General features: G+C 41.8%; 1 protein-coding gene across 1 annotated transcript in view; it reads right to left on the reverse strand.

Annotated features, from left to right (window-relative positions):
* CDH3 (cadherin 3) overlaps window positions 1-27,649 on the reverse strand; it is a 49,041-nt gene that overhangs the window by 20,895 nt on the left and 497 nt on the right. Inside the window, exons 2-3 of the mRNA XM_051974729.1 lie at window positions 27,528-27,642; window positions 755-960 (exon numbers count right to left, since the gene is read on the reverse strand). Of these exons, the coding sequence (XP_051830689.1) occupies window positions 755-960; window positions 27,528-27,642 (321 nt within the window). The remainder of the gene's footprint in view (window positions 1-754; window positions 961-27,527; window positions 27,643-27,649) is intronic.

The following is a 27,649-nucleotide window of genomic DNA, read 5'->3' on the forward strand; positions in this document are numbered from 1 at the left end:
AGGATGATCAATAAGATAATAATTGTAAAGTGCTTAACATAGTTCCTGACACACAGTAGGCATTCTATAAATATTCTAGCTAGTTAGCAGTGGTGGTAGTACTATGAGAGAGAGTGAGCTCAGAAGCTGTAAAATGCTTTGAGGGCATTTGGACCCAGGAAACAGGGAGCCCGTTAGTCCAAAATGCCAAAGTGGAGGTAGATTAGATCTGTGGCCAACTTTGTAAAGCGAGATCTGGTATACGGTGGGGGATTCTGGGCCCCTGGGCCAAATAACTCCCCAGAGATACAGAAAATTCTGATTTCAACTTTCTGTCTAACACTAAAAAATCTGGAGAAAAAATGGAAAGTTACTCATTCCTGCTTATTCACTTTGTCCTGATACCTGCTTAATCATATTAAGCATTATTAACATTTCTATAATTTAAGGTTTGCAAAATTCTATAATTGTTAAATACTTTGCAGATATTATCTTATTTGATCCTCACTCACAACCATACTGCAAAAGTAAGTGCAATGATTATCCCCATTTTACAGACGAGGAAACTGAGGCAGAAAGCAGGTAAGTGAATTCCCCCAGGATCATATAGCAAGTAAGTGCCTGAGGCTAGATTTGAATTCAGACCTTTCTGAGCCAGATAAGGCTCCTATTCTGCCTTGCTGCTCTTCCCATTTCCCATCCTGCTAAGAGCCAATCAGAGCCCAGATACACCCCCATGTTACAACTAAATAGTCTTGCTGTGTGCTCCTGTTACCTCTTCAGAGGGGTCCTGCCTTCTCATTACTGTCACGGTGACAGAGGCTTCCCGGCCACTTGAGCCTCTGGTATAGATGGAGAAAGTCCTTCTGTCCTGCAGGGACATTGGCTGTTTCACCAGGATCATCCCATCACTCCTCAAGGTGAAATGGTCATCTGTGCTAATCAGCTCTGGCACCTGTCCAGGACACTTGATCAAGGCCACTGAGAAAAGAAGGAAAAGAAGAACATCAGAAAAAGGGCGATTCCAAAGGAAATCCCCCAAATCCAGACAGACATGCCTCTGGCATGCTAAAGGGAAAAAACCTACCCCTGATCCACCAAACCCAACATGATGAGAGTTCATGGTTTCATATACAACCCTCTTTTTAGTTCTTTATGTACCACAATGTTCATATATGATTTAGGTTCAGAGCCAAAAAAGAAAATTTAAAAACAAATAGAAAAAAAAAGAAAGGGAGACATAGAGATACTAAAGAAGGGAAAGGGACCTGTATGTGCCAAAATGTTTGTAGCAGCCCTGTTTGTAGTGGCTAGAAGCTGGAAAATGAAAGGATGTCCATCAATTGGAGAATGGTTGAGTAAATTGTAGTATATGAACGTTATGGAATATTACTGTTCTGTAAGGAATGACCAGCAGGATGAATACAGAGAGGACTGGCGAGACTTACATGAACTGATGCTGAGTGAAATGAGCAGAACTAGGAGATCATTATATACCTCAACAATGATACTGTTTGAGGATGTATTCTGATGGAAGTGGTTTTCTTCGATAAAGAGAGCTAATTCAGTCTCAATTGATCAAGGATGGACAGAAGCAGCTACACCCAAAGAAAGAACACTGGGAAATGAATATAAACTGCTTGCATTTTTGTTTTTCTTCCCGGGTTATTTCTACCTTCTGAATCCAATTCTCCCTGTGCAACAAGAAAACTGCTCGGTTCTGCACACATATATTGTATCTAGGATATACTGTAACCTATTTAACATGTAAAGGACTGCTTGCCATCTGGGGGAAAGGGTGGAGGGAGGGAGGGGAAAAATCGGGACAGAAGTGAATGCAAGGAATAATGCTGTAAAAAAAATTACCCTGGCATGGGTTCTATCAATAAAATGTTATTAAAAAAAAAAAAAAAAAGAAAGAAAGAAAGGGAGAAGGGGGTGTTCCCAGGGCTGGAGGTCCTTCTGGGAAAACACTTGATAAGATAAGAGCTATTCAACTCATCCCCATAAATGAGAGACTTAACTGGGGTATAGCAAACTGTGCTTTGTTAAGGTATCATTTTTAGAAAGCTTCTCTCTTTCATACCCATACTTTTCCCAGCTCTTCCTTCCTTTTTTTCTCTGTCCCCTCCCCTCTCTCTTTCCTTCCTTCCCTCTTTCTCTCTCTCCTTCCTTCTCTTTTCTTCTCTCTCTCCTTCCTGCTCTCTTTCCTTCTTTCTTTCTCTTCCTTTTTTTATCTCCTCCTCCTCCTCCTTCTCTTCCTCCTCCTCTTCTTTCTTCTTTTCTTCCTCCTCTTCCTCCCCTTCTTCCCTTTCTGTATCTCTGTCTGTCTTTATCTGTCCCTTCCTTGAGGGAAAGGAAAGCAGAATGTTGCATGAAAGGATCATGATAGAAGGGGTGTGTGTGTGTGTGTGTGTACCAGATGCAATCCTTCTAAATGTGACCCCTGAACAACAAATAACAACATATCCCAGTTTACTCTTTGCATAGTTATTAAGACCAGGAACTCTGAAACACAGGTTTGGACTAGCCGACCCTAGAAAACTTCACAAAAGTCAGAAAAATGCAAAGGTCCCATCAAGATTCCAAGCAAAGAAAATGCAAAAATGGCACCTGCCCCTAAGAAAATGAGGGAAACAATGTACACAAATCAGAATATGTAAAGAAAGTACAGAATAAGTGGAAACTAACTTCACAGGGAATGGCACTCAATAACATTAATAATTAGAACAGCTACCATTTATAAAGCACCTACTGTGTGCCCAGCACTGTGCCAAGAACTTTACAATTAATATTTCATTTGATCCTTAAAACAACCCTGGGAGATGGGTGCTACTATTATCTTCTTCTTACTGATGAAATGTTTCATTTCACTGGGTTTAACAGAGTTTAAATGGTCACAGAGAAATTTAGTATCTGAGGCCAGGTTTTAATTCAGGTCATCCTGACATTAATTCTGGCACTCTATCCACTGCACTGCATAGCCTCTGGGTGAGATGTGTCAGGAAAAACTAAGTCTGAAATAGAATTCTAAGTCAATTATTCGTGTGTGACAATGGACAGGTAATTTAATTTCTATGCCTGAGTTTTTCCTTCATAAAATGGAGGCAAAGAAAGTGCCAGTTTCATGGGGTTGTTTTGAGGATCAAATGAGTTAAAATGTATCAAGTACTTATCAAACCTTAAGAGGTGATATAAATACTAGCTATTATTATTATTATCATTGGAAGCTAGGTATTCTTTTTTATTTTGATAGGAAAAATAGGAAAATGCACTTTTTAATTCCTTTTGTTTAATTTTCTTTTCAAAAGCAAAGGATACAATCACACAATGCTACAAAAATGCAATAAAAGTTTATAAAAGTTAAATTCTTTTTTGTTTGGTGTTTAAAAGGAGAAAAAAAGTATCCGATCCAATATTTGTGTAATGATTCTGTAAGCTGTGCATTTTGTAATTCCTTCAAAACCCATTCAGAAGTTAGGGCGTAACAATTCTCACATTTATTATATTCATAGCATTTATAACAAGATGGAATCTCAGAGATCCCTTTGTAAATAAAACAACAAAGGTGTTATAGATTTAGAAGCAGGCTGGACCTTCCCGAGTCCATCCAGCTTAGTCCCCCTAGAGAGAACTGAGGCACAAAACAGAAGTGAGTAGCCCACTCACCCAGATTTAAACCCACATTTTCTGCCTCCAGATCTGAACCTTCCATCCCTTTGCTCCCATCCACAGAGAAGGTTTACCCTGCTTTTCCCTTGTGAGCAAAGACTCTGGAGTTAGGAGGCGTCACCTGCAGCCAGACCACAGAGGAATCCTGTCCTGGCTCACTGAGTCCATCATCTCCCATGGAAGAAAAGGCAGAACCAAGAAGCATGTCTCTATCTGGGGAAGGGAGAGAAGGCTGGACAAGAAATACACAGGCGTTTGCCTGTGGTGCTTCCAATGAGCCCTAGACATCATTCAGAAAACACCAGAGGCTCACGTGTGCAACAGAATGAGATCTTTTGGTGAAAAGGTTGAAATGAGCCTCTGGAAAGAGCTGATCACCTAGAAACCAGTTTCGCCTCCATGACGATATCCCTGTGGTAGAGAGTATCAGCTGTGTGACACATAGCCTCGGGGAGGGGAAAACTGGACCTGAGCTAAGTTTAATCTGGGGAGGGATCTGCCTGCCCCAGCAGGCCCTGGTAGTTAGGCAGGAAGCAGACAGTTCAAAGAGAATTACTATTTTAAGATCCAAGACCTGCTACAAACATTTTTGCACATGTAGGTCCTTGTCTCTTTATGGGCACAAGTGTTTGTGGCAGCCCTTTTTGTAGTGGCAAGGAAGTGGAAACCGAGTGGATGCCCATCGGTTGGGGAATGACTAAGTTGTGGTATATGAATGTAATGGAATATTATTATTCTATAAGAAATGACCAGCAATCTGATTTATAAGAGACCTGGAGAGACTTACATGCTAAGTGAAGTGAGGAGAACCAAGAGACCATCTGTACACAGCAACAACAAGATTAGGTGATGATCAGCTGTGATAGCTCTTTTCAACAATGAGGTCATTCAGGCCAGTTCCAATGACCTTGTGATAGAGAGAGCCATTTGCACCCAGAGGACTGTGGGGACTAATTGTGGATCACAACATAGTTTTTTCATGTTTTTAATTGTTTGCTTGCTTGTTTTTTCTTTCTCATTTTTTTTCCTCTTTTGATCTGAATTTTATTGTGCAAAATAATTGTGAAAATACGTATAGAAGAAAAAAAAATCCAAGGACAAACTTGCCTCTGTTCTTTTCCCTTAGATCTAATGACAAGTTTTTTGGGACAGTTTCCTTGGAGTTCATACACAGCTCTAGACTTGAAGTTAAGGTGCAAATTTGGGTTCCAGTTCCAACACTAACTTGGAAGTAAGTCACATCACTTGAGTTGCAGTTTATTTATCTGTCAAAATAAGTATAAGAACTTTCCCATTTCCCTCAGCCATGTAAGTCTTGTTTCCTTTGGTTTAACAATCCTAACCCTTGTTTTTCATCTTCATTAAGACTTCTAATCCCCCTGTCCTTCTTTCCCAGGTCATCAATCTGATTTCTCATCCTTCCTTCTCATCTAGACCACTTGGTGAACTTGACATTGTCTTCTATTCAAGTTCCTTTCCTCATCCTATGACCTACTAAGTCTCCCAAGCCCCAGCCTTGTTTACTCATAGCATCTTCTGTCTTTTTCCCACTCACTGCTACTGAATAAAGCAAAAAAAAAATTTATAAAATTATGCTGAGTCCAAATTTGTGTTACGCAATTCCAACAGGGCTGTTACCAAAAGGAGCAAGATATTCCTTTTGTGCTTCCTTTATTGACTCACCATCTTACCACAAATGGCTCCTCTATACCTTTTTATCCTTCCTCACTCCTCTCATGGTTCCTCCTACCCCCACTTTCTCAACTGAGAACCTTTCTTTCCTCATATGTCACCAAAAATTTGGAGACCATTTGCTGTGAATTCCTTCTTTTCTCTTCTTCCTATCTCCTATCACTCAAGTGCCTTCTGCCACTATCTCTTCCCTCACTCTTGTCTTAAGTGAAGAGACAGGCAGCCCTTCTTATGAAAACAAAACCTTCTACAGATACAGGAGATGCTATTTAATCCCATTTCCCTCAACAGATTGCCTTTTCTATTCATTTTCATTCCTCTATCTTCTGGCTGCATCTTACTGCCTAAAAACACCCAAGTCTTCCCCATCTGTAGAAGAGAAGTTACTAAGATGTTAATTAACAAATTCTAATATTCCTTTTCTTCTCTCTCTCCCTTCCTTTGTTCAGTTCTCTCTCTCCCTCACTCTGTTCACTTCTCTGTCTTCCCCCTTCCCTTCTCTACCTCCCTCCTCTCTTTTCTTTTATCAACTTGTCTTTCTTCCTTCCCTCCTCCCTCTCCCTCTCTCTCTCTTCCCTCCTCTCCCTTTCCCCTCTCTCTCTGTCCCCTCTCCCTCCCCTTCTCCTTCTCTATCTCTCCCTTACTCTCTTCCTCTCTCCCCCTTCCTCTCTTCCTCCCTTTCCCTTCCTTTCTTTCTCCCTCCCTTCTTCCACTTCTCTGTCTCTGTCTATCTCATCAACCAGGCTTAAGTGACTTGCCTAGAGTCACAGAGCTATATTTGTCTGAGGCGCCCGATTTGAACTCAGGCTCTCCTGACTCCAAGACTGGTGCTTTATCCATTGCTCCATCCATCGGCCCCTGATTCCTCCTTTCTCAGTCCTCATTCTTCTAGATTTCTCTATAGCCTTTGTCACTCTTGATCACCACCTTCTCCTTGAAAGTCTCTTGGTTTTACACACACTCCTCTCTCCTGGTTTTCCTCTTACCTATCCAACCATCTTTCCTCAGTCCCCTTTCAGAGATCTTTATCCAGGTCACATTTGTTAACCATGGCTGTTCCTTAAAACTCTCTCCTGGGCCCTCTTCTCTTCTCCTTTTACCTATTTCCCTGGGTGATCTAATGGGCTCCCATGGATTCAATTATCATCTCTATGCAAATGATTTTCAGATCTATTTATTCAGCACTAATCTCTCACCTGAACTCCAAGCTCAAACCTCCAACTTTCAGTTGGATATCTGGAACCAGATGCTTCATAAACATCTTGAATTCAACATGTCCAAAACTGAACTAATTATCTTTCCCCCCAAACCCTCCCTTCTTCCAAACTTCCTATTATAGTTGAGAGTACCAACATCATTTGAAATCTAGGTGTCAATCTCAATTTAACTCTCCTGATGTTCACCATGTTCAATCTTTTGCCAAGTCCTGTCAATTTTATCTTCCTCACACCTCTCTTCTGAGAGGTCTGTCACCAATCTCACATAAACCATATGATTTCACAACTAGATTATTGCAATAGTCTGTGCCTCCTACACACCTATCAGATTGGGTAGGATGACAGGAAAAGATAATACTGAATGTTGGAGGGGAAAACTGGGACACTGATACATTGTTGGTGGAATTGTGAACACATCCAGCCATTCTGGAGAGCAATTTGGAACTATGCTCAAGAAGTTATCAAACCGTGCATACCCTTTGATCCAGCAGTGCTATTACTGGGCTTATACCCCAAAGAGATACTAAAGAAGGGAAAGGGACCTGTATGTGCCAAAATGTTTGTGGCAGGTCTCTTTGTAGTGGCCAGAAACTGGAAATTGAAAGGATGCCCCTCAATTGGAGAATGGCTGAATAAATTGTGGTATATGAATGTTATGGAATGTTATTGTTCTGTAAGAAACGATCAGTAGGATGATTTTAGAAAGGCCTGGAGAGACTTACATGAACTGATGCTGAGTGAAATGAGCAGAACCAGATCATTGTACATGGGAATAACAAGATTATGTGGTGATCAATTCTGATGGACGTGGCGCTCTTCAACAATGAGATGAACCAAATCAATTTCATTTGTTCAACAATGAAGAGAACCAGCTACATCCAGCTGGTATATGGGTGTACTGGGAAATGAGTGTGAACCACTACATAGCATTTCCACTCCCTCTGTTTTTGTCTGCTTGCACTTTTGATTTCCTTCTCAGTTTAATTTTACCTTATTTCTAAGTCTGATTCTTCTTGTGCATCAAAATAACTGTATGGACATGTATACATATATTGTATTTAACATATACTTTAACATATTTAACATGTATTGGACTACCTGCCATCTGGGGGAGGGGATGGGGAGAAGGAGGGACAAAGTTGGAACAGAAGGTTTTGTAAGGATCAATGTTGAAAAATTAACCATGCATATATCTTGTAAATAAAAAGCTATGATAAAAAAAATAGTATGCCTCAAATCTTTCCCTACTCTAATCCAATCTCTGCTCATCTACCAAACAGATCTTCCTTAAAGAACAGATCTGATCATGGTAGTCCCTTATTCAGTAAGCTCCTGTAGCTCCCCAGTACCTCCAGGACCAAATAGAAAATGATCTGATTGGCTTTTAAAGCATTATATAACTTAATACATCACTACCTTTTCTAATCTTCTTGCATCTTATTCACCCCCCATATACTCTAGGTTCTAGTGACTTTTTTGCTATTCTTTTCATAAAACATACCATCTCTCCTGCTTCCAACTTCACTGATTGTCCTCAGTACCTACAATGCTCTTCCTCCTGGCTTCCTACAAGTTTTAATTAAAATCCCACATTATTCAGGAACCCTTTCCTGGTCAGTTCCCACTGCTAATAGCTTCCCTCTGAGATTATCTTTCATTTATACTCATGTTAACACCGTCTCCCCCATTAGTGGATGAACCTCTTGGGGTAGGGACTTTTTTTGTATCCCCAGGACTTAGCTTAGTGCCTGGTACTTGATAAATCCTTGTTGACCAATTGATTTGCAAGGACGTAGAAACTTAAATTTTTCCTACTCAGGAAGGATCCTTAATTTTAAAAAAGTCAGAAGTTACAAAAGGCTCTCAGTCCTTCTCTATTTATAGTATTTCACTTAAGCAAGGTGATTTCCATTAAAATCTTCAATTACCTCATCCTGGCGGGGAGATGCTTTTGGCTTCTCAAAAGTTATGGCAGAAGGACACAAGTTCTGGCAAGTTCTATGCCAAGCTGAGAAGGCCTCTAAAGGGTGCCTGGCAATGCCCATTGGCAGGAGACCAACCTAGCTAAGCTTGGGGAAAAGTTTATCACCAGATCGGCCACAGAGTAATGAATTTCTTGGCTGAAGCAACTCATGAGGATTGGTGGAGGAAGTATTTCCACTGCAAAGATCACAGATCTTTGAATAAAGGAGGAAACCATTAATAGAGAGAATGCGGGATTTGCCTAAAATTGTTTAGCCTAAATTAACTTGCTGAGGAGCAGCTAAGATTGCCAGGCAAATTTGGATGGGAAGAGTGGATAGTGGAACAAACCAGAAGATAGCATGTTCTGGGGACTGTGAAATGGGAAAGAAGAGGACTTGTGACCCAGAGTATGTGTCCCTGAGGCACAGCTGGCCAAAAAAGGGAAGGCCCAGGAAAGAGCCATCACCATGATACAAGATCCTGAGATTTGGGATAGCTAGATGGTACAGTGGATAGAGCATCAGCCTTGGAGTCAGGAGAACCTGACTTCAAATCTGCCCTCAGATGCTTAACACTTATTAGCTATGTGACCCTGAGTAAGTCACTTAACCCTAATTGCCTTTAAGAAAAAAACAAACAAACCACAAACAAAAAAAAGGTCCTGAAGGTGATGGCTTGAGTGGAACAGTTTGGGAGATCCAGGATAGTACTTGGGGAAGAAATATTCTCCCTTATATGAGATCTCTGGGGCAAAAGCTCAGTTACTCTACCTTAGTTATAGCTTTATAATATAGTTAGTGATGGAACCTAGAATTTGGGTCTCTTTCTTGTCTCCTCAGACTTTTTCCAATGTTCCCTGATGCCCCTAATTATACTTCCCCATTCTTAAAACTTTCTCTTTTCTAAATAATGTTTTAGCTCTGGTTATTTGAAGAGATTATTCAATCAGCTTAAATGATGCTCCAAATCTGCTGAGGTGCTGGACTTTTCAAGTCTCTCAGCAAGAAGTTAGTAGATTAATTGACTCTTATAAACAATAGACCCCAGACACCTCTCATATCATGCTGCTGTGTAAATCAATTAATCAATCAGCAAGCATTGTTTAAGAACTTACAGTATTTCAGCAAAATAACTGTATGGACGTGTATACATATATTGTATTTAACTTATACTTTAACATATTTAACATGTGTGGGTCGACCTGCCGTCTAGGGGGAAGGAGGGGAAAAGTTGGAACAAAAGGATTTGCAACTGTCAATGCTGAAAAATTACCTATGCATATATCTCATAAATAAAAAGCTTAATAATTTTAAAAATGGCAAAAAAAAAAAAAAGAACTTACAGTATTTATCAGGCACTATGCTAAGCACTGTGAATACGAAAAAAAGGCAAAAATATTCCCTGCCCTTAAAGGAATTCTACCAACAATAAATGATTAGGTAAATATATGTTCCGAGTAGATGGCCAGTAACTGTAGAATAGAAGGCCCTCCCTAATAGCTGGAGGAGACCAGGACAAGCCCATAGATTACAGCAGAACCCAATACAACTTCCTTCTGGGAAAGGCTGTCACTCTCCCCAGGAATGAAGCAATAGATATAGGTTATTAGGATCCACGGGCTACAAATCTGGCTCAAGTAGGGTAAAAGGGCTCATTTTTCTCTACACGGAAATGATAGCACAGTCAGACTGTCTCACTGGACAGCTACCATCCCAGACAAGTGTTCTAAGAAGCAGAAGTGGTTAGGGCTGGTGATGGAGAAGTGTGGGAGGGAGGAGTAACCGCCCCTCTTCCTTCTTCCAAGACAAGCATTCAAAACCCAACAAGCTGGAGGATCCAACTATCTCATTTCTAGTCAGTATCCACTTAAGCTCTTCGGGGATTGAAACTGTTTCTCTTTTAGGAAATCTAACAGAAACAATGAATACTTAATATCCTCGTTCTACTTTGACAACAAGTAGGGAGTGCTGGTCTACCTTTATGGAACCCAGCGAACCCGAAGCACAAGGAGGAAGCACGAGGGATTGCTTCTTGAGCTCTGGAGCCATGGCTAGCTCAAGTCTGACCAGCGTTTTGTTCCAATCTTTCCCAAAAAGGCCAGTCCTGCCGAGGACTACAAGCTGGGAGGAGGGGGGCAGTGCTGCTGCCGCTGCAGCTACATAGCAGCCCTGCCCCGGATGTTTGCTCACACGCTTGTAAGAACAAGAGCCGCTTCCCTGAAAGGCAGCCACTGAGTCACTGGGAAGGCAGGCTGGTGGTAAACCCGAAGCCTCAGGGGCCGTCCGACTCCCCTTGCGCCAGTTCCATTTCCTGTCATCTGATTGCATCATTCCTTTCAACGTGAAATTGATCTGAATTCCACCTTTATCATCACTCATCCCCCCTTCTCCCACAAGTCCCTGATATGATGCTGCTGAAGAAGCTGGATTTCTGTTTCCCCCGACAGCCTTGGGCAAAAGCAAGTCCGGTCAGCCCGGGCGGACCTCAGCGAAGTCATGGGAGCCGAGTTCTGCCTCGGGCCTTCCCACCGAGAGATAAATACCCACCGAGCACGGGACCAGGCTAGACCGCGGGGCGCCAACGCGGGGGAGCTCGGGATCTGGCTGGGCGTTTACATGTGGGAAAGTACGGCCAGGGTCCTGCTGCTGACGTCATCGATCAGAAAGCACTCGGGACCCAGCTCCTACATGCCGGACTCTGGGCTCAGCCCCAGAGATAGAAGCAAAAGAAGCCCCGGCCCTCAAAAAGCTTCCGTTCTAATGGAGAGAGAATATTCCCATTGGGGAAGGAAAAAAAGCATTTACATAGTGCCTACTGTGTACCAAAGTACTAATAATGATATAAGTTTTTTTTATGGTTTGCAATCACTTCACATACATTATTTCATTTGATCCTCACAATGACCCTGTAAGGTAAGTGCTACAATTATTCCTATTTCACAAATGAGGAAACTGGGGGTAAAAGAGATTAAATGACTTGCCCAGGATTACACAATCAATAGCTGCCTGAGGCAGGATTTAAACTCAGCTCTTTCTGATGTCAAGTCCACTGCCTTCCTTCCAGTTCTAGGATCATAAAATATTAGGATGCCTCAGTATTCCAATCCATAAAGGGGGGCTAAAATGACTTGCCCTGGGACAGCTACATGGTGCAATGCATAGAGCATTGCCCCTGAAGTCAGGAGGACAGAGTTCAAATCCAGCCTCAGATACTTATTAGCCTGCGACCCTAAGCAAATCTGATAACCTCCAAAAAAAAAAAAAAACCAAAAAGTAAAGAAAAGGAGAGAGGGAGAGAGAAAAGAAGAAGGAAGAAAGAAAGGAAGGAGGGAGGATGGAATGGAAAGAAGGGAGAGAAGGGAAAGAAGGAAGAGAGGAAGGAAAAAAGAAAAGAACCCATCCTATCTATTTCACAGTAGTACTGTTGTGAGTACTGCAGTAGATAAGACTCTGGGTTTGGAGTCAGGAAGCCCTGAGTTCAAATCCTTCCTCAGTTATTACTACTACTACTGCTACTACTATTGTATGACATGAATAAATCATTTAACTTCTCAGGGCCTCAGTTTCCTTGTCTGTAAATTGATGGGGCTGGACCTGGCAACCTCAATTGGTCCCTTCCAGCCCCAAGTCTATGATAGCATGAAATGAAAGTGTAGAATTTAGAGAAAAGCCAGAGTCACTGACCAAACATAATTGTAGGTGGTAGGGGGGAGTGTGAACTAAAATTCTTGGGTGGGCTTACAGGACAATCAGCGCACCCATTTGTATCCAGATGAGGAGGAAGTCAGAGGAACTTGAAAGGCCCTGGATGGTTTTCAAAGTTCCCCTCTAAATAATGCAAGGCTCCCTTCCCCATCCAGGGAAACTTGGCCCCCCATCTTGAACAGGAGCCATGAACGAAGCTTGGGCAAGAAGGTACAAATCCCTGCAGGAAAAGAGCCCCCAGAAAGTGCCAAGTGCCCATGAGCTTATCAGGCCTGAGAACCAGGGGGCGAGACCTCACCCAAACTCTCTGCTCTGGGGTAATGTATTTTTCCTCCTGGTATTGCACAAACACTCCCGCTGCTCCCTCCAGGGAGGGCCAGGAACTTGGACAGTCTGGGATCCTGGGTACTGCACTTCCTGCAGCTGGACCTTCATCTTCTCAGTTGGAAGATGGGCACGTTCTCTCTCTCTTTTTTTAATTGAAGCTTTTCATTTTCATAACACATGCAAGGATAATTTTCTAGCATTCACCTTTGCAAAATCTTCCCTAAATGGCAAGTAATCCAATATATGTTAAACATGGTAAAATATATGGTAAATCCAGTATAGGCATACATATTTATACAATTATTGTGCTGCACAAAAAAAAAAAATCAGATCAAAAAGAAAAAATGAGAAAGAAAATAAAATGCAAGCAAATGGCAATAAAAGAGTGAGAATGCTATGTTGTGGTCCACACTCAGTTCTCACAGTCCTTTCTGTGGGTGCAGATGGCTCTCTTCATCACAAGATCATCAGGAGTGGTCTGGATCATCTCATTGTTGAGAAGAGCCACATCCAGAAGATGGGCATTCTCAACTGACCTCGGGAGAGGAAAAGAAAAATGTTCCTTGTAACAAAGAGGTTCACAGATATGGACTAAGAGACGATTTGAGCCCTCTGATTTGACAGAGAAGTAAACAGAGGCTGGGAGGGGATAAGTTATTTACTAAGAAGGCCACTCAGAGAGCAGCCACCCAGGCCTTCAGTTTCCGAGTCTAGGCTAAACCCAACAAACATTGAGTATTTAAGAGCAGAAGTCCCCTTAGACACAAAGCATAAACAGACTTTCTTTCATAGAAGAGCTCACATTTACAAAGACCCTTTCTATCCATCTCTCTGAGTCTCACAACAGTCCTGTGAGATATGAAAGATGATTATTTTCAGTTTACAGATAGGGAAACTGAGTCCTGAGAAGGTGTAATCTGGTAGTGTCTGATGAATTGAACCTGGCTTCTTGATTCCAAGGCTGGTGTTCCACACCCACTATACCATGTTGTAGAGATACTTCCCTTTAGGAGCTTATCAAATAAGCAGAAATATCTGCTCTAACACAGGGGATATTGGGAAGGGGGAGGTAAGGGATGGAAAGAGATCCAGGACTAAACCAAGAGGGGATCTTAGCATTTCTTCTGCATTAAAACTGAGCTGGATTAACCCACAAGAAAAATGGGAGAGCGAAAAGGGTAGTTCCCTGGGAAAAGCCTCTTCTCTCCAGAGCAGCATCCCCAGAGGGCTGGGCCATCCCTCTTATTCCCTGATGGGGACAAAACAGCAACAGAGACAAGAAACCACGTAGTTCATAGGCCCTTGGAGATTTACAGGCAGAGCTGGGCTATTCCTCTGTGGGACTGTTGCTGTCTCCTAGCTCTGGGTCAAGTCTGGAAACTGCCTCTTCTACGATACCAGACCCACACCCAGAAACTCCAGTCTTTTCAGGAGAGAACCAGAGCCACTCTTTATCTAGCCAAGAGGCAGCCTGGTAGATAGGGATGAAAAGGGGACCTTGGAGGAGGTATCAAAGGATTTGAATTTTAACCTCACTAGTTAGATGACCTAATTTCCTTTCTCTGAATTTGTAGGATTCAGAGCTCAGAAAGAAGCTTAGAGATATTCTAAATGAAATCATCCATTTTACAGACAAGAAAACTGATTCCAGATCATCAGGACATGTCTTCTATTGCAGACCATACAACTTCGGCAGTTTTTTTGTTGAAAAGACAGGGAGAATATTGCACATTGTCAGATGAAGTCAATTTTGTCCAAGTTTTGTTTAACTTTTTTTTTTCTTTGAAAGGAAGGAAGGCTGTTGGAGGGGATGTGGAGAAGGTGTATATAAGAATTAATTATGATGTAAAAGCAAAAAAACTTTTCAATGAAATTTTGAAGGAAAAAAATGAAGGAGGGATATCTAAGATTCTCTCCAGCTCTAAAGTTCCCTACTTATATTTATTCAGTGTATTATCATGGGGTAGAAGAGTTAAAAGATGAGAGCCTCATTGCCCACTTGGGGGGATAACTAGCCTTTGAAATACATGCTGTGGAAAGTCAAGTCTGGCTTTTAAAGCTGGTAACTTCCCTTTTATATCTTTCTTAATCATTTGTAATGGCATTCTGGGGAAGAAAGAAGGCAGTGGGGAGGGATGGAGTAGAAAAAAGGAGAAATCAGGAAAACTGGGGAGAATAGGAAGAGAAAAAAGGATGGAGAGGAAAGTCGTCAGATTCTAGCTCACGGACTGTGTCTTTCTATCTGAAATGTGTCCAATTTTCAATTTAAGCTATGGCACTTCTTCCCTCTCCACCCCCCCCAGAAAGGTCTCTGAACCTTCCCTCTCCTCCTGACTGTCTCTGTTGTGAGGGTGCAGGAAGCTGTGTTTCTCTTAATTGCCTGCGTGGGATGGGCCAAAGAGACTGAAGGGATTTGGGCCCCCCTGCCTGCAGAAACATGATGAGACCCGTCTTGCTTGAAAGAAGTAAAGTTGGAAACACTGGCCAAGATTTTAAAAGTCTACCACGGACAAGTAACATCGAGACCTCAGCTGAGTCCTTATAATTATCAAGCCTCTTCCGTTCCCCCACCTCCCAAGCTTATTGCTTTCTTGTTAATTATGAATAATAGGACTTGGTTCCTAAGACAGCTTTATTTGTATATAGGTGGATACGTGTGTATTTATATATGTGTGTGCATACATGTACATATGTATGTTTACATATGTCTATTGCATAGTGTACATATGTATATACACACATGTATGTATACATGTATATGTATATGAGTGTGTATATTTATAGCATACTTTCAAAATACTATACAATAATAATATTAGAGAGGCTACAAAATTTCCTTTAATTGTGCAGGGGAAGTACTTGACTTCCTCGCTGCTATGCCAGATTTCATGAAAACATTCCCAGATTATCTAGATATTCCCATCAGTCCTTAGATCTGGTGATGGGGAGAAGCTACAAGAAGATAATAATATTGTAACATTTATATAGTGTTTTAAGGTTGGCAAAGGGATTTCCATGTTATTGTTTAGTCTTAAAAACCTGGGATGTAGAGGCTATCATGATTCCCATTTTATGGAGCATGAGATTGAGCAAAGTTATTCTACTAGTAAATATCGAAGGTGGGATTTGGATTCAGCTTTTCCTGATTCAGAATCCAGTACAATAAGAGGTTGGTATGGACCCTAAGGAAACTCTCTAGCCCCTGCTGGACTACAAGTATGGTTTTTTTTGTTGACTGGACAGGTTTGGGGAAACGAGAGGGGGCCCAGAAGGGCAGGACATGTCTACAGGGGTTGAGGGAATCTTTAAGTCTTTCTCACAAACAAAACCTCTGAGGTTCAAGCATTCCCTTAAGAGAATAGAGGCAGAAGTCCAATCCAGAAAGACCAAAGTGACCTTTTCCCATACTGGAAGGAACAAGGGTACTGGGTCCAGTTTGTCAGGAGCCAAGGAGCATAGGCTGAGTAATGGGAATGGACAAACCCAAAGAAAGATCCTAAAAATCTCTGTAGGGGAAATATGCTGCAGAAGCTCCAGCTCACTAGATTGTGGCTCAAAGTCAGAAGCATAAAAATCACTCCCAGGGCCCTCCATCATTTTCTAGGGGCTGACACAAGTCTATTCACTTTCCCTGACTTATAATTAGTCTTCTGAATCTCCTGGCTTACAGAGGGAGTTGGTGACAATACCCTGGGGAGTGGGGGTGGCCACAGTGCGAGTAGGGGGTGGCAGAAAGATACCAGATACTTCTGGTTTCACATTATGGGGGCGCTGGGGAGGGTCACCAGAGAAGTAAAAACAATTTTCTCAAAGTGTTCACTTCAGGACACAGCCTCTGACATCAGAGTAACAATAACAAGAGCTCACATTTCTCTAAGTTTTCCTAAACCTCAGGTCTGACCTTGTCATTCCCACCCAACAGCTAGTCAATCAATTCAATAAACATTTACTCACAATAATAGTTAACATTTATATAGTGTCTACTACGTGTCAGGCACCATGTGAAGCACTTCATAATAATCCCACCAAAGCACCTACTATGTGCCAAGGATTATACTAAACCTTGTAAAATTATTTTCTCATTAAAGTGTCCACTATGTGCCAGCCACTGTTCTAAGCTCTGTGCCATGATTATCTTCTTAAAAGACCTTCTACATGCCAAGCACTGTGCTAAAGCACTTTACAATGATTATCTCCTTAAAAGTGCCTACTGCGTGCCAGCTACTCTTCTAAGCTCTTTACAATGATCATCTTTTTAAAGGACCTACTACATGGCAAACACTATGCTAAAGCACTTTACAATGATTATCTTCTTAAAGGGCCTACTGTGTGCCAGCCACTCTTCTAAGCTCTTTACAATGATTATCTTCTTAAAGTGCCTCCTATATTCCAAATACTGGAATTGGTGCTAAAGCACTTTACAATGATTATCTCCTTAAAGTGCCAGTGTTCTCAGCTCTTTACAATGATTGATTATTTCCTTTAACTGTATGCCAGGCACTGTGCTAAGCACTTTATAATTACTCATCAAAGTATCTACAATGTGCTAAGCCTTGTATAATAATTTTCTCATTTAAGTGCCTACTATGTGCCCACCACTGTTCTAAGCTCTTTACAATGATTATCTTCTTAAAGTGCCTACTGTGGGCCAGGCACTGTGCTAAAGCACTTTACAATTATTATCAATTATATCAAAGTGCCTACTAAATGCCAAGCATTCTGGTTAGCATGTTACAGTGGTTATCTCCTTAAAGTGCCTACTATGTGCCAGGCACTATACTAAGCACAGGAGTTACAAAGAGCATGAACGCCAGAGTTTCTATTACTCTTGGGATCAAATCCTCTGGCATTTAATATTCTTCCCAAGCCTAACCCTTCCCTTTCTTCACTTTACAGTATTGTTTCCTTACTTCCACACACACTTTCTTTTTTAAATTTATTTACACTTTTATTTATCAGCAACATTTTTTTTATTATAGCTTTTTATTTACAAAACATATGCATGGGTAATTTTTCAGCACTGACCCCTGCAAAATCTTCTGTTCCAACTTTTCCCTTTCTTCCTCCCCTAGATGGCAGATAGACCCATACATGTTAAATATGTTAAAGTATATGTTAAATACAACATATGTATTATATTTATACAGTTGTCTTGCTACACAAGAAAAATTGGATTTAGAAAGAAGGTAAAACCAACCTGGGAAGAAAAACAAAACTGCAAGCAAACAACAACAGAAAGAGTTCCACACTTTCAACAGTCTGACTGCATTCTCCTCCCTGATTCTGTCTCCATTGTACTCTACTCTGTACAACCACTGGCTTCCTTCAAGACTCAAATTCCAATTTCTCTTTTCCCAATCATTTCTCAGTCCTTTCGCTCTAAAATAACTCTGTGTTTGTACTATCAAGAGCTATATCTTTTTCTGCAAACCTGTGAGTCTTTTGTAGACGCTAGCTAATATCGTCTGTTTGTAGTTACTTGCACATTGTCCACTAGTAGCCCCCTTCTTGCCCCCTTCCTCTAGTAGCATCTTAAGGGAAGGAGTCAGATTTATTTATTTTTTCTTTCTTGGTACCCTTAGTACTTAGCACAGGACCTAGCACAAGTGCTTGTGAATTGGCTGTAGTATTTTAAGGTTGACCAAGCACTTTCTTCACAACTAACAGCCCTGTGAGGTAGGAAATACAAGAACTATCAACTCCATTTTATGGACGAGTAAACTTAAGATTTAAAGAGCCAAAGGAGTTTGTGAAGGGTCACCAGTGGTACAAGTCAGAAAACACATACAGGTTTTTGCTGGCTGCTCATACAAAATTCTTCCCCCTGCACTAGAGAGTGGAGCTAGAATCAGACAGACCTGAATTCAAATCCCACCTCAGACACTCTGTGATTCTGAGCAAGTCACTTCACGTGTTTGTAAGAAAAGGTAATATCCTTAGTTGTCAAAGTGAAATTGTTGTTAGGATCAAATGAGATAATCAATATAAAGCACCTGGCACCTTCTAAGTGCTATGGAAATGTTAATTATTATTATTATTATTTTGTTGAGGCAGTTGGGCTTAAGTGACTTGCTCAAGGTCATACAACTCAGTAAATGGTAAGTGTCTGAGGCTGGATTTGAACTCAGATCCTCCTGACTCTAGGTGTTTTATTTATTGTGCCATCTTGCTGCCCCTGGCAGCATTACATTGGTATTGCATACATAAATTATTACATCAATATCACACACATGAATTATGATATTAGCTTTATATACTTGTGTTATTACCTTAGCATTACATGTATTGTTATTACAAAGCCTTGGACCTGAAGTCAGGAGGACCTAGGTTCAAGTCCTGTTTAGTAGTAATGGGTCCATAGGCAAATCACTGAAATTCAGTCTACCTCAGTTTCCTTGTTTATAAAATGAGGGGATTGGACTTGATGGCTTTTAAGGTTCCTTCTAGTCCTAAATCTACAGTCTTATAAAAAATCCATTGTGCAAGTGAGTGAATTGATTATATTATCATTTATATTATAATGTGTAAAATTGTATTATAAATTTATAACATAAAACAAAATTATATTATAAATATTCAAATATAAACTAGACAAGAATATATTAGAAATATATAAATAAAATAAAATCATATTATAAATATATAAATATAAAATAGATAAAATTACATTATAAATAGGTAACAAACATAAAATCACATTATTAATATATAAATAGAAAAAATTATATTATACATATATAATGTAAAAGGTCTGTTATAAAACTAGTTATGTATTATGATATAACATAGAAAATAATAAGATGCCCTTGGCCACATGATCATAACCAAGTTTACCACTTCCTTAATTTAAAACTTTTTCTTTCCATAGGAGACAGATCTTAATTTCCCCAGGACGGTACAATTAGAAACAGATTTGGTTAAAGCTGACCTCATACACAGACACCCCAAGAAACGAATGGCAGTTTTTAGAAATAACCACGAGACTCCATGAAGTTGCATCTAACTTATTCTGAGCACAGGGATTTGGTTCCCCTTTTGTTTGCCACAGAGCTTCAAGCATCCTTAGCTGGATTCCAAATCCATCAGGGGCCTTGCGCCCCAGTGGCCGGCCTTTTAGAGCAGGTCTGACGGGCGTTCCATCAGTGAAATTAATGACAGAATGATCTTGGACTCGTTCTCAGTTACGGGTACCCAGCTCCCACCCCCACACTAGAATTCTATTCCTCCACTCCAATGTCAGCAAGAACTCTCTCACAGTGTCCTTGGGTGGAGGGGAGGGAGAGTGGGAGGCAGCCTTGGGGTTACATTCCAAATCCACCCAGGAGGGATAGATATTGGCAAGGATGACAAATTCAAGTTTAAATAGTTGTCAAGCTATAACCCAGTTACCCTTCTCACCCTACCCCCTCTTCCTCCCCAGGTACCACAGTAAGCCCCAGGTTAATAGCTGCTGACCTGTTCTCCCCAGCAATCTGATCCCTGTAGCTGATGGTTCCCAAGATAAGCACAAAATGGCTGCAGGGCCCCCCAGCTCCATCCCCAGGCCCAAGAAACTGGAATGCAGGGGCTTTCATGCCTTAAGTGGAAGGGATATGATGGGAGTCAGGGGGCCAAGGAGGGCTAGAATTACACGTCAAAAGTTAACCATTTCCAACCTTTCAGAACAGTCTCACCTTCTCAGGCTTGGTTTTAGAGGGATAACAGAGTTTGATTTTATTCTTCCCCAATTCTCCTACTCTCTAAAGGTTCCCAGAATGTCTCTGTATCTGACACATACAATATATAAATTTAGTTAACCTCAATAGCTTTGGTTTCCTCATTGATAAAATGAGAGAATATGGACTCTGTGGCAGCTCAGGTCCTATCCACCTCGAAACCCCCAGAACCACAAGCAATTCAGGATGCAGGACGGGTACCAGAGCCTTTGACACCAGTGTCAAGGGGGAAGAAGAAGGAAAACACTAGCCTGGAAGAGGGACAAGGGTATAGAGAAAAAGCACCAGCTAAGCTAGCCTAGCACAATTAAGGCTGTTTAGTGCTATTAAAGACCTTAAGAGATGATATGGGAAAAACATATAACTGCAGGGAACCAGTTTAATCTCTCCACTTGTCCAAACCACAAAGCTACTGACTTCAAAGCTCTCCCTGCCAGTAGCCAGAAACAATCTAAAGTAAAGAAGGTATTCTTGTATTTAAAATCTAAATTCTAATGCTAAACTATTCCCTAGAGAATATTTTAATGGGAGACTGTTCTTAACTTTGTGTGTCACAGAATCCTTTGGGAGAATGGTCAAGCCCCTACTCGGGGGTTTAAAATGCTTAAATCCTTAAATGCACAAAATAAAATATATGGGAATACAAAGGAAACCAATCTTATTGAAATAGTTATCATTTTTTTTTTTTAATTCACAGACCCTAGGTTAAAATCCTCTGATTCAATCTAATCCTTTGTTTCACAAAAAAGGAAACTGAGGGGCAGGGAAATGAATCAGTCTGCCCAGGTCACCTAGCTGGGTTAACAACAGATTTTAGCCTAGAAGCCAAGTGTCTTCGATCCAGCAAAGTGTCCTTTAGTCTGACCCAGGCTGTCTGGCCCATCTTCAATGGCCAAGCCCAGGAAAAGCTACGTCAGCCTCCCCTCCCCTTCGCCTTTGACTCCCAATTTGGATATTAAGGAACAATGGACATCGAACACTGAATTAGGTCTTTTCTTCCAGTTGCTGTGGTTGATAGAACAGTGACCTTCCCAGAAATACTAGCAAAACTCCCTTTTTTTTTTTCCCAGATAACAACTCACTTAGAGAAATTTTTTTCCCTGAAAAGAAATATCCAGGAACACTTGAAAATGAAAATTACTTTTCTTCTTTAGGGAAAGTCCCAGGAGCTCTTGGAGTCTAGTCACAAGTTGGAAGTAATGGATTAGTTCTCCTAAAGACAAGGTGACACCTTCAGAGGAAATAGGGGTCTGAGCACACCCTTGGGAAGATGGGGGTGGGGTACAGAGAACATTCTGTAGAACTGGGAAAAAAATAAATCTACACAGCCAGATTTGGGACAGAAACCCTGAAACTACTTCTTAGCATATGGCCCTAGGCCAGGAGGTACATAGGAAAAAAACATTAAAAATTCATCCTTTGCTATTCAGACCACAGCTCTCTGAATGGAGACAATTTGTCCTCAATACCAAATACTCTGAAATGGAATAAACAACACTTTCCTAGCCTCCAATCTTCCTATATACCTCTTATGATAATAACCAATATTTAAATTTTTTTTTTTTATAGTTTGCAAAATGCTTTAGCTAGTCTCTTATATGAACCTCAGATCCACCCTGGAAGGTAGGTAGTTGAGAGGTTATCATTAGCTCTGTTTAAGATTCTGATAGGGCAATCAACTTGTCTGTGGTGGTCACATAGTTAGTAAAATATCCAATAAGGGGATCTAAAGCCAGGTCTTCTTGACCTCACTCAAGAATAATAAAGCTTTGAATTCAAAAAATTTAAAAAATGTTTAAAACCGTATTTGCATGTAATTTTGGAAAAATATTATTTAAAGAAAGAATACTAAAATTTTGTAAATAAATAATAAATTAAGTAGAATTGGGATTTGGGAGTCCCAGAATCTACCCTTTCAGTTATAAAGATACAATCAGAATCCAAGGACCCTCTTCCATGGGGGCCAGCGTTCTACCCACAATACCACAGGGGCTCTTTTAGATAGGTTCCTACTAAGCTTCCAGCTTCAGGAGTTCCGGAGAAACTCCTTCCTTTCTTTCCCAATGGGAAATGAAGGACACCCAGGACTCTGTAGCCTAGAAACAGGAAACTCTGCAATAGAATGGGAAGGGAGACCAGTGGTTTGGGACCTATCCCCAGAGGGGCCAATCTCATGATGAGACAGGAAGGAGTTTAAAGCAATCAACAGCAGTGCTGCTGAAAAGCGTGCCTTTTCTATGGCAAGGCTACAGAACAATGCTTTCTAAGGTGTGGCTTTCTACCCAGCAGATTTATGGGACTCAGAGTTACTCTCATGTTAGGGAAAAATTCAAACTGAGCAGCAGTTGCATCTCGAAGCCATCCAGCATTAGAAGACAGACTTCATATTCTAGAGGGGCTTTTGGAAGAACCACTTGGAAGCTCCCTTCCTCTTCTTAGGACTGGAGGCTTCTGGCCAAATACAGTTCTGTTCAATGATAATGCACTAACCTGCAGCTGGCGGGCCAGCTGGGGCAGGAGCCACGATTCAGCATCATCGATAAAAGGATTTTTTTTTTTTTTAACTGTCATTATGAAAAATTTCCCTAGAGTTACCCTCTGTCTTGGTGAGATAATATTTTGAGTCTATCAAAAGACATATTACTCAATCAGAGTACTAATCAATTCCTATCAGCTTTCCTCCTTCTGGCTTGTTTCAAGGGCTCCATATAGAGCACAGGTCACTCTAAAATCTACCTTAACAGTCTACCAGAATTCACTGCTCTCACAGCATAAGCGGGGACATTGCATTGATGTGGAAAAAAGTAGTTTCTTCTAGGTCAGCGTTCTTAATTTCACCAACCAAATCTCAGTAACTCAACTGTAGTGTAGGAAGGACAGTTCATTGAGTTTATCATAAACTCTAGGAATAGGTGGTTTTACTCAGACCCTGATCTGAGCCCTCATTCTGACAAGTGGAATCTGGAATTCCCAACCCCCTCTTCTGCTTAGGAAGAGTTTAACTATTCCTGATCTGGGTCAGTGAAAATTGCATATTTAAGAAGAGAGAATTATTTCTAGAGACCCTCTTCTTAAAAAAAAATCCCCTCAAGTCTGCTTTCTGCCTTTGCAGCACAAACACTTGCATCCGGGTACTCTCTCTTCCCCTTCCCAGAGTCTACCCTTAGAAAAAGACAAATTCATTCATACTAGGTTGTCAAAGACTAATAAGGAGCATGGTACTAAGCATTTTACTTCTGTTTTTCTGTTCTCAAAAATGTGGTCTGCCAAGATCCTTGGAAGAGTCCCAAGGTCAAAATGAGTTTCATAATAATAATAGTAATAATAATGTTAAGCTCTTTGGGGTCCTCAGTAATTTTTAACAGTGCAAAGGGGTGTTGAGATCTCAAAGTCTGAGAATTACTGCTTTAGCAGAACAAAACTTAATGCCAAAGGAAAGAGTCTTTTAATTTAAAAAGTTCAGGGTTCTGTAAGGAGGCCAGTAGGAGAAGGTTCTCTTTACTCCTGACACAGGAGCATAAGACTTGCAGCACAAGACTTTAGCTAGCACCTAGTCCAAGCTTTTTGAATTCTACTTTCTATGTCCCAACTTTGGGCTTTTTTTGGGGGGGGGGTTCCCACGAAGAGAAGAAGAAGTTTGGGGGAGGGAAGTTGGGGAAATTAAAAAACAGGATCAGAGCAGTTAAAGGGCTTTGGAAAATAAGAAACACCATACGAATACAAGGTATTATTATGCTCCAGAAAGCTTTTAGCTCAATTTGTGGAACAAAAGTGGCATGTGTAGCCTCCAGGCTACCAAGAACCAAAGAATTTATTCTAACTCATAGCTAGAAGGGTAACAGGTGAGCTTTTGAATGCTTTCATGATCACTTTCAACTAGGATAGGCTGTCCTAACAGTGGATTCAAGCCTGGGTGATTAACAAGTTGGCAACAGAATGGGAATAGAAAAAACATGGGCATAGAATTGAGGGGACCAAACTGCTGCACATGGGACTTTGAGAAAGTCATTCCTCTAGGGCTTCATTTGTGCTTATTTGTGAAATGGGGAGTTTGGACAAATTGATCAAAGATCTCCATCCAATATTCACTTTGTGCCTAGTAGAGAGGCATTGTAGTCTAATGAACAGAGTACCACACTTGACTCCCAGGAAGACCTGTTCCTAACTGTGTGATCAGGAATAAGTTATTTAACAGCATTGTTCACTCTCCAAGAAGACTGTGCCATCAGGGAGGTGAGCCAGGGCATGCAAGTGAATTGGATTTAAGTGAGGGAGGCTGTGCAGACACCAGTCTTTCTTTCCCCTTTGGAGCCATCTGGATCTAGTGTCAAGATCTGGATGACTGGAGATGGTCCTACTTTGCCTCAAGCAAATCCCAAAAGTCTGGCCACTAAGAAATAGCTATAGAGATCTTTTGTTTATGTTCTTAATAGAGGACTAAGGGTTCTGATGAAAAAAAAAAAAACACCAAAAACAAATCACTTAGAATCCTATTCCATTAACCAAATAAACAGCTTCTTTCTTCCAAATGATCCAAACAGATCCTGCTGTTCTTTCCTTCTCAAAAAGGCTAGCCTATGATGCATTTTCAGGTTAGATTAGGTTGGGGTAAAGCTGTTCCTAGGATTCCTCCAGAATCCCAGCAGGGGGATTTAGGAGAAGTTAAGGATAAAGAGAAGTGAATTCAGCTTACTGGCTGGACAAGTCTTTGTTTTATTATAAAGCTGTTTTCCTGGCAGCTGGTACTCATTTCACTGCCATAAACCAGACAATTAAGAATACTGTATTTCCTCAAAAGGTATAAAATGCCTGATGTGATCGGGAGGCTCTCACCAGCAAAAACCTCTCCCTCCCTCTATAAACGAAGTGTGAAATGTACACCTAAATTCCCCGTGGTCCTTCTCTTTGTCCTCCTAGCATAGCCTCAAACTCTGTTTGAGGAGGTGACAAGTCTTCCAAATCCTTCCTGAAGATAAGGTAGGGAGATAATGCACGGGCTACTATTAGGAGATTCCATTAAGAGATTCCAGCACACTCCTGGGCACTTCTAAGGACACACACACACACAAACACAAACACAGAAAGGACCCAATCTGCAGTTCGGAACAGGGATTTGGCAAAGCCTTAGATTGGTTAGCAATAAAGCTTCCATGGGGAGCCGGAATTTGATTTGGGACGTTGCCCAAGTTAACATTTTACAGGTTGGCGTGGTTACAGTTTGTTAGCCAGCCAGTAATAAGCCTGCACTCAAGAATTCAAAGTTTATGAGGCATGGCCTCTTAATGCTTTTCCTCTGGACCCCACAGCAGAGGGTTTAGAGAACTTTTCTAGCAAGGGTGTTAATTGTTCTGACAATCTGCTAAGTTATTTAGGGAAAGCCTTTGCAAAGACTCAAAAGGCTTGCAGTTGGATGTTTAGAAGACAAAGGATATAGTCATTCTGATCTCTCCCTACATAGGGCACCCACAAAATCCAGTTATATTTTAGCTGCTTTGCTATTGTGTGACCTTGAGTGGTCTGGACCTCAATTTGCTCTTCAGTAAAATGGGGACACAGCCTGCCAGCACTACCTCAACCAAACTCAGCATTGTTATAGGAGAAGCAGTTGTCGAATCTTCAGAATTGTGAAATATTGTTAAAATGAAGGAGCTGCAGGCGCTAGATAGTTTCTGAAATCCAGCTTTTTTGGGGAACCTAGGAAAATCCTATGCAAGTTGCTTCTCTGGAACAAGGTGCAGGAAGGGAGAGACAGGAAGGCGATGTGGTGTAATAACAAGATCTCTAGCTCTAGAATCAACTGAGCTGGATTGAAATCCCAACTGTGCCTCTTACTACCCCTATGATCTTGGTCAAGTCACCAGCTTAGAGGTTTCTTTCTCTGCCAAATAAGGCAGTTGGTTTAGAGATGACTCCCAAGGTCCCTTTCAGTTCTAAATCTATGAATACAAATTTAACTAGTCCAAAAGAAGCTGACGCCACAAATCCAAATCAGAAGCAAGAACAACTTCAATTCTTTGTTGATTTGAAGGCTTCACACTTCTCATTGGCTCTCTAAGTATCAGAGATGACCTCTCCTAGATCCACAAGTTTTCTTCCCATCTCCCAATTCTAACTGTACTAAGTAAGGGTGACCCAGTGATTATGGGGCCGTCAAAAGTGTTCTTTGATCTCCAGTTCTTTACATTAACCTCTCTTCCCGGGCAAACCCTCCCCAGAAACCTTCCAGACCTTTTGTTATTTACATAACATGACCAAACTAAAGTGACTAAAGGGGTCTGCTGGGTGAGTAATTGCTCATTCCCGGACCCAGAGAGAGGTGTCCTATTGCAAAAGTTTCCAGGGATGGTTTTGGGCGAGAAGTCACTCCAGCAAGGGAAGGGTTAAAAGTGCATTCCAGCTGCTGGGGAAGGAGGGGGTGCAGAGAGCAGAAACAGACCTCTTCTGTTTCAAACACAATGCACATTTCACAAAGCCCCGGCCCCCATTTGTGGCAATTAGGAGCCTAGTAGGGGAGCCTGGTTGTGCTCATCCCCACACCTGCACTTTGGGTCTGCGCCCGCCCCTGGAGGCTGCGAAAGGAATGTTGGGCAGAGCTGCCCGAGCCAGACCCCGAGGGCGAAGCAAAGATAAACCGTTTCCTTTCCCTAGGATCAAAGCCCGAGGAGGTTCAGCTCAGGCCCACGCCAGGCTATGCTGGGCTAGCGCCAATGCCTGGAAGATCTACCCAGAGATGGGGGGTGGGGTGGGGAGCTTACGGGGGTCGGGAAGAGAAGGCACAGACCTTGCAAGCTAGTAGGGGCATGGAGCAAAGGAAGCAGCCTGACGGCCCGAGCTGTTCCCTTCTTTGGGGGAGAAAGGCAGAGCCCCCAGGGTCCAACAGAGCCCACACCGTGGCTCCAGTGTCCCCACTGTGGGGGGCGGGGAGAGCTGGGCCCAGAGACTACTTTCTCTAATGCTGGCTCTTGCTCCCCTCCCTCCCCCCAAGCCGGAGCAGCAGAGGGGGCAGGAAGGGGCTGACAGCAGCCACCTCCCAGGGGCGGAGTCCCGGCTTTGTCCGGGACAAGAGAGAAGAGTCAACACTAGTGTTCTTTCCTCACCTCCCCCTACCCCCCCATCCCTGAGGCACCTGTGCCAGGTGTGAAGGAGGTCCCACTCACTCCCTGCCTCCCCTCTGCCCCTCCCCAGCCTCAGACTGAGTCTGGTGGAGGTCCGGGTGTCAGTCCTGGTGTGGATCAAGGAGGATGGGGGTGTCTTACCTTGCCCCAACTCCTGGCCAGGCTCCAGACCCGTTTTTCCAACAGAGAAGGTGACCTCGGGCTCTCCGAATACCTCCCGGCATGGCTCGGACTCCACGCAAAGAAGTCCGCAAAACTGTTTG

The sequence above is a fragment of the Antechinus flavipes genome, chromosome 2, assembly GCF_016432865.1.
Source record: "Antechinus flavipes isolate AdamAnt ecotype Samford, QLD, Australia chromosome 2, AdamAnt_v2, whole genome shotgun sequence".
Taxonomy (NCBI): domain Eukaryota; kingdom Metazoa; phylum Chordata; class Mammalia; order Dasyuromorphia; family Dasyuridae; genus Antechinus; species Antechinus flavipes.